Source organism: Myotis brandtii, unplaced genomic scaffold (genome assembly GCF_000412655.1).
Source record: "Myotis brandtii unplaced genomic scaffold, ASM41265v1 scaffold411, whole genome shotgun sequence".
Classification (NCBI taxonomy): domain Eukaryota; kingdom Metazoa; phylum Chordata; class Mammalia; order Chiroptera; family Vespertilionidae; genus Myotis; species Myotis brandtii.
The window spans coordinates 1,359,944-1,367,455 of NW_005365804.1; the positions used below are offsets into that span (position 1 = coordinate 1,359,944).

Here is a 7,512-nt window from a genome sequence, read left to right on the forward strand (position 1 = left end):
TGCCTGGCCTGGGTGCCTGGGCCCTGCCCTGCCTGCTGCAGCCCCCGCCCCAGCAGGATGGCTGGCATCCCAGCGGCTGGGCCAGTGGTGGCAGCCGATGGGCCGATGTGCCGGCAGCTCCTGGCTATTGTTGAAGTTGTCGCCAGGGCAGCGGCAGGGGCCGGGAGCGCTGGAAATGCCGGGCTGTGTGCGCTGAGACCAGCTTCCCGTCCCCTCTCTTCTCCTCGCTGCCGCCTCCCTGCCTCTCCCCTCCCCTCTCCTGGCCTCTTTTCTTTTAAGTACCTCCCCGGCCGCTGCTTCCCATTGCTGTCTGTGTGGGTATTTATTTACGCGTCTTCGGGTGTTGCTCTCACCGTTAAAGAAGTGTTTGAAAAGGACGGGGGCTGGTTGTGGGGGTGCGCGTTGGTGTGAGGGGTGCGGAGGCTGATGTTGATGTGGTTTGTGAATGAGAACTTGGGGCCCGTGGCTCCGAGTTGCTCGTTTGTGCTCTGTGTTTGGCCCCGAGCTGGGGCTTGGAGGGCCCGTGGAGATGAAGCCTCGGACCCCTGGGTGTGCGCCCTCTCCCGCGCCCTGCCGTGGAGACCCCTCAGAGGGCATGAGCAGGGACCGCAGGGACCAACTTCATGATCTTGGTGGGACTGTCCAGGAATTGCCCCTCTTCCTCTGAGACCCCCCCCCACCCCCCAGTGAGGGGTCTGGCAGCTGCCCTTCCCAGTAGGATGGAAACCCTGGTGACAGGTGGCCCAAGTCTAGTGTTTTACCTGGGCCTCTGGTCCCTCCCTTCTTCCCTCGCCCATGGCCTTGATGGGGTGGGGGTGGGATCAGACTGCTCCAGCTTCCTGGCCCTGCCTGAGTGGGGTGGGGGAGGAGTAGGACTTCAAACCAGCTCCCCTGCCTGGGTCCTGGACCGAGCAGCGCTGGCCTTGGAGAGGGGATCCCCCTCCTGCCTGAAGGCCCCGTGAGGGTATGTCTGTCTGTCCAGCCGCTGAGCTGGTGGGCGTTTGCAGCCTTATTGGAATTTGGGTTTGTGTCCCATCCTGGGCCCCAGCCCAGGAGCCTGGGCTCTGGTGGCTCTCAGCCACTGCTTTTACCCTGAGAGAGGGCTGGCGCCCACTTGGAGCACAGAACGCAGAGAGAGACTGAGGCTGAGGTGGGAAGGCCGAGTGGGTAGGGGCCCAGTTTCTAGTGTGGCTCCTCCTCCCTGTGGGCACAGACCTAGCAGGTCCCCAGGCACTAGCTGGGCTGGGGCGCCTTCAGGATAAAGCTCACTTGGAGGGCAAGCCACTCGGTAGCCACGGGCTCAGTGTCAGACCTGTTCTGGTCGTCTGGGAACCTCCAAGGTGGGCACAGCCAGGGGAAGGGGGGTTGGGAGCTGGGACATGGCTGGGCCCAATCTGGGGTCTCCAGCGATTTGAGCTTCCCTATGCAGACTGATATGAAGAACTGCAGTCACCCCTCAGGACAGCCATTATGGTCTCAGCTCGGAGGTGAGGGGGAGGGGCTGGAAGAGATCAGGAGCCCCCTCCCTGCCTGGCCCTTCCTCCAGGCTGAGGGTGCAGTCTTTCTGAAGTACTGATCAAAGACCTGTGAGAAGTGGGGAAGGAGGGCTCTTGAGCGCAGTGGCTCCCTGGGGCTGTGTGTGTGTGTGTGTGTCCCTGTAACCAGGCAACCAGGGTGCTCAGGCCCCCCAGGCCTTTTGCCCCTGACGCTGCAGGCTGCACGGAGCCCAACCTGGCAGGGCATATCTGGGTCATGCATCCATCCATCCATTCATTCAGGGTCCCGTCATATGGCTATTCAGAGCTCTGTTAACGAGGCTACCAGGATGTGCGTGAGGATTCTGAGAATAAAACAGTGTTTGTCCACAGGAGGCCGGCTGTGGTTTAGGTAGATAGGCCAGGGGCTGAGCCGGGACCATGGGATGGGGGCTGCCTAGGCCCCCTGTACCTGGGACTCTGCCTGCCAAAGGCCTGGTGCCTGTGTGGCAGAACGGGGCTGGGGAGGGGGAGGGGCTTGGGGCTATGGCCCGGAGGCCCCCTTACCTCCTCTGCTCCTCTGGGAGGCCCCTCAGCCTCCCTACTGTTGGCCAGTGAGAGACCAGAGATTTCTGGGGAGTGGGTCCGCAGGCTGCTGGAGTGCCCACAGAAAGAGGGACATTCCAGCCAGACCCTGGGCCGTAAGAGAGCCGGAGCCAGGAAGGAGGGGCCATGGAAGGAAGAGGCGCAGCCGGGCAGGTGGCGAGGGCCACCCCTCACGTTGCCCTGTCGCCCTGGAGAGTGGTCTGCTCCTCCCTGGCTCTTTGGCCCTGGGCACAGGGTCACTGGCAGTATTTGGACAAGGAGGGACCCTTGATGGGGCAGGCACTGTGCTCCGGGTCACCCCAGGTTCCTGGCTGTCCCTTTACCTTGAGAGCTGCTGGTTTCCCAGCTGGAACAGGCAGCTGTCCCTGCCCCCTCCACCCAGGGCTGGTTAGAGAATGAAGAGTGTGTGAGTGGAAGCTCCTGGAGTCGAGGGGGTGTTGCCCGGCACCGAGAACAAGGGCTGTGACGTGCAGGCTGGCGGTGGAAGCGGGGCTGATCCCTGTGCCGGGGACACTGCTTGTGTGGCTGGTGCTGCCGGAGCCTGGGCAGCGCCTGGTGTGCAGTGGGCTCCGAGTTCTGGCCCTGGGTCTAGACAGCCTGTTACAGACCGACTGCCGTTTATCAGCTGTTACTTTACTTTTTGGTGCCTCAGTTTCCTTATCTACAAAGTGGAGATAATAGAACCGACCTCAGGAGTGACCCGAATAACTGTGTAGAGTGCGAATACCAGAAAGTACCAATAAGAGGCACTCCGTAAACACATGTCGGTACTTAGGTCACAGGACAAAGTCTTCTGACTCCTCCTCGTCCCTCGGTATCCGCAGGAGATTGGTTCCAGGGCCCCTGCAGGTACCGAAATCCACGGATGCTCAAGGCCCTTACATCACACGGCCGAGGACAATGCCTCCAGGCGGGCCTCTGCACCCAGGTTCCCAACCACAGATACATATGCTGTATGTTTATTGAAAAAAAAAAATCCACGTATAAGTGGACCCCATGCTGCAAACCTGTGTGGTTCAAAGGTCAACTATGCACTGCGAGCCGAGCTCACAGAAAACCGAGTGCACCTGTAGACCAGCCTTTCCGAGCAGCCGAGAAATAACTGCCTTTCAATGGGGCGGGGGGTGGGGGACGACGACGACTCTCCCCCAGGGCCTGGCTGTCGTGCTGGTGTCAGCTGTCCCAGGTTTTCTCCTGGGCTGGGGCCTCCCGGACGGCTGTGCGGCACTGCCCCCTGCGGCAGGCAGGGTCACTGCAGGGCCATGTTGGGGGGAACGGAAGCCTGAGGCCCTGGTCCTTGTCGTCTTGCCCCTCAGATCTACCGCAGGTGCTGGCTGGTGTTCCGGAAGTCCTCCAGCAAGGGGCCCCAGCGGCTGGAGAAGTACCCGGATGAGAAGTCCGTGTGCCTCCGAGGCTGCCCCAAGGTGAGGGGCCTGGGCCCTAGTGCCCCTAACCTGTAAGCAGTGGGTCCAAGAGCACCCTCCTGGGGGTGGCAGAGCGGTGGGGGGTGCGGGAGAGGGGCTCCAACCTGGCTGAGTCCTTTGTGGATGCTGCTCCAGGTGACCGAGATCAGTAATGTCAAGTGCGTCACACGGCTCCCCAAGGAGACCAAGAGGCAGGCAGTGGCCATCATCTTCACTGACGACTCGGCCCGGACCTTCACCTGCGACTCAGGTGAGGAGCTGGGGCTGCAGACCTCCCTCCAGCCTCCACTGGGCCGGCCGTGCTTCAGTGGGCCAGTTGGAGAAGGCAGAGCAGGGCTAGCTCTGGCTGGTATGAGGGTTGGGGTGCCTTTGAGTGAGCAGGCCCCCAGGATGAGGGGGAGACAGGCCAAATTCACTGGCCTTGCCTCCCTGCCTCACAGGGTGGGCTAACCCAGGCCGAGTAGATGGGGTGGGCTCCGGGGGACCCTGAGCCTGCAGCTCACAAGGTACCGTTTCTCTAGAACTGGAGGCGGAGGAGTGGTACAAGACCCTGTCTGTGGAGTGTCTGGGGTCGAGGCTCAACGACATCAGTCTGGGAGAGCCGGACCTCCTGGCCCCGGGGGTGCAGTGTGAACAGACAGGTGAGGCCTGGTGGTGGGGAGGAGGGGGCAGGAGGCCCCCCCTGGGAAGCTCCAGCCCATTCATCCTCTCCCCTCCAGATCGCTTCAACGTCTTCCTGTTACCCTGCCCCAACCTGGACGTGTATGGCGAGTGCAAGCTGCAGATCACCCACGAGAACATCTACCTCTGGGACATACACAACCCCCGCGTGAAGCTCGTCTCGTGGCCCCTCTGCTCACTGCGCCGCTATGGCCGGGACACCACACGCTTTACCTTCGAGGCTGGCCGGTAGGACCCTCTTGCCTCCCAACCTCGTCTCCCCACGGTCATGACGGTGGCCACCATTCACTCCGCGTCAGGCACTGTGCTGGGAGCTGAAGTTAGTTATTGGTGTAACCACCCCAAAGGGAACATAATATTCCCATTTTACAGATGAACAAATTGAGGCTCACAGCCGGCAGGTCAAGTGAGAGTTTACCAAAATCAAACTCTGTGGGCTCAAATCAAATGCTGGCACTGACACCAGCCCCGGGGTTGTGGACCTGAGCCTGTTTCCTCGTCTGTCACATAGGGGACAAGAAAGTACCTAACTTCATGGAATTGTGGAGAGGATGGGTTCCACAGCGTGAACTCGGAGCCAGCGTACCTAGGCTTGAATTCCGTGTAATCCTCTGTGTAACCTTGAAGTTACTTACCCTCTGTATGCCTGTTTCCTCACTGCAAAGTGGTTTGAGAAAACCCCTAGAAATGAGGAAACTAATGGTGTACAGAGCAGAGGGGAGGAGGAGAAAATGAATGCGCTCATTCCTGTAGAGCATTTAGACCACCACCGGGCGCATCGAAACAGCTCGGAATGTTCGAGCCGCGGGTCAGACCCCAGGGTGACAGCCTGCCTGTTTCCCAGAGGGCCCAGGGCACAGAAGAGCCCAACCAAGCACATGTGTGGGTGCCACCGGGTCCCCACCACCTTGCCTTCCATGCCACTGTGTCCCCAGGATGTGTGACGCTGGGGAAGGGCTCTACACCTTCCAGACGCAGGAAGGGGAACAGATTTACCAGCGGGTCCACAGTGCCACCCTGGCCATCGCCGAGCAGCACAAGCGGGTCCTGCTAGAAATGGAGAAGAATGTGAGGGTGAGGCAGTGGGCGTCTCGGCCCAGGGTACGGGGGAGGCTGGTGGGCGGGCAGGCCGAGCACCTGGAGTGTGCCAGGGGGTCTCCTCTTAGCGTGCCCACAGGAGAGGCAGGCAGGGTCTTGGGCTGGCTGCTTGAGGGCAAGCCACTGCCCCCAGGGCTAATGGGAGGGACCCCCTTTTCTGGCCCACAGCTGCTGAACAAGGGCACGGAACATTACTCCTACCCCTGCACGCCCACGACCATGCTGCCCCGCAGTGCCTACTGGCACCACATCACGGGCTCCCAGAACATCGCCGAGGCCTCCAGCTACGGTGGTGAGTCCCTGCAGTGCCCCTCGGCCACCTGCCATGAGCCTCTGTGGGAGACAAGGCCTTCTGGGCAGGGACCTTCCCACCTGGACCCGAGTCCTGAGCCTGCCTCTGTGTCCACAGGTGAGGGGCATGGGGCAGCCCAGGCCAGCTCGGAAACGGACCTCCTCGACAGATTCATCCTGCTAAAGCCAAAGCCCAGCCAGGGGGACAGCAGCGAGGCCAGGACCCCCGCCCAGTGACAGCCGGGCTGGCGTGCACCCATGACTGCGGGGCTGCCCGCTGCGAACTGAGGACAGCCTCAGGGGGCTATTGGCCACGCGCCTGGAGAAAGGGAGCCACTGTCCCTTCCTTGCCCCCACAGGGGAGGCTGGACCAAGGCAGAGGGCTGGCCACACTGCCTGAGCATGTGCGAGGGGCTGGAGCTACCCTGGGACTATTTACTGTTCATGATTTTAATATATACGGCTTATGACATATCCTGTATTAACAAGATTTCCCCCTGTCCCTCCCTGCCACCACATACAGTTTTGAATCCCATGACCAGGCCACCAAGGCTGGTTCTGAATGTCCTCCGTGGCACAGCCCTCCCGCTGCCAGGACTCGCCTGAGCTGCCAGGGCCGGAGGCAGACAATCAGAACTCAAGGCCGGTGCTGTCGGCAGGCTTCTCCCAGGAGCCAAGGGCTAAGACAGCAAGTGGCTTCTCAGTTCCTCTGGGCCTAGTGGCACAGGAAGGATCCGAACTCATGCGGTGCCACCTGCTGACATCTGGTTGACACCTCAGGTGAAAAGCTGGTTTGAAAAAGAAAATTTCTGCCCAGGCTCCTCCCTGCTTTGTAGGCTGAGAAGATACCTGTGGGCAGGAGTGCTGGTAACCTCAGCCGGGGGAGGCGTCCAGGCCAGGAGGGCGGGCCAGCAGGACTGCAGTGGGGAGCTGCCCTGCGGCCCCCTCTCACTGACCTGGGCCGGCAGTGCCCCTGCGGAGAGAGGAGAGGCCCCTCTCTGGTCTGGCCACCCTCTGGCCAGAAAGGACTCAGAAACCAGCCCTTCCACTTCCTCCCCACATGGTGCTGAGGCTCCCTGCTGAGATGCAATTAAAGCAATTGACTTTCTAGTGCTGGTATTTATTGACTACTGGGCAGAAGGGCTATCTTTCTATCCACATCAAACCTTCGGTTATGTGTGCTGTGTTTTTTTTTTTTTTAAATACTTAGGGTTCTGATTTGTGGGAACAGACCTTGTTACCCTGATGTAAATAACCACTGTTCAAGTTGTGGCAGGAGGAGGATAAGGCAGGAGGCCCCTCCAGCAGAGCCCTGGAGCCAAGGTGGTGGCCACAGCCAGCTTGGCTCTGAACCAAGCAGGGAGCGACCACCAGAGGCATAAGCCTGCAGGAGAGCCCGCTGAGGCCTTGGAGGGGGGAGCTGCTGGCTCAGCGAGCAGCACGATGACGCATGAAGGAGATTATGTTGTGCTCTTTATTGCCAAAAATAAAAACTCTACTGTTAATAAATATCCCTTCCTTTCTGCACTGTATCTCCGGTTTTCTCCCATGCCTCCCGCCAGGCTGCCTAATTAACTGCTTTGCGTATGTTCCTCCCAACAGGACTAAGGGGTCAAGGCCAGACCTTCATTAAGGCCCTTTCCCACCCCACTCTCTCCCCTCCCCTTCCCTCTCCACCCCAAACTAATTAAGCAGATCATTGGCAGTGAAGTCATAACTGAAGGGTAGAGAATGAAATACAGGGTTTATTTAGGGGTGGGGTGGGGAGGAGCAGCCAGGGTCTAAAGACACTTGGGAATTTGAGCGAAGTGTAGGCTGACCATGGGCAGGGCCTGGGTTTGTAGGCGGCCTGTATGATACTTCAAACACTCAGTCCTAACAGCGGAAACCTAAGGTACAGCAGTGAAATGCTAACTTTCACACAGAAAGTAAGTCAA

At 59.9% G+C, this 7,512-nt stretch overlaps 1 protein-coding gene across 1 annotated transcript in view; it reads left to right on the plus strand.

The window, feature by feature from the left end:
• Window positions 1-5,902, plus strand: part of DOK4 (docking protein 4) — a 7,112-nt gene extending 1,210 nt beyond the window's left edge. The window contains exons 3-9 of the mRNA XM_005873515.2: window positions 3,398-3,505; window positions 3,641-3,755; window positions 4,027-4,146; window positions 4,225-4,414; window positions 5,122-5,260; window positions 5,453-5,576; window positions 5,694-5,902. Of these exons, the coding sequence (XP_005873577.1) occupies window positions 3,398-3,505; window positions 3,641-3,755; window positions 4,027-4,146; window positions 4,225-4,414; window positions 5,122-5,260; window positions 5,453-5,576; window positions 5,694-5,812 (915 nt within the window). The 3' untranslated portion in view covers window positions 5,813-5,902. The remainder of the gene's footprint in view (window positions 1-3,397; window positions 3,506-3,640; window positions 3,756-4,026; window positions 4,147-4,224; window positions 4,415-5,121; window positions 5,261-5,452; window positions 5,577-5,693) is intronic.
• The last annotated feature ends 1,610 nt before the right edge of the window (window positions 5,903-7,512 follow it).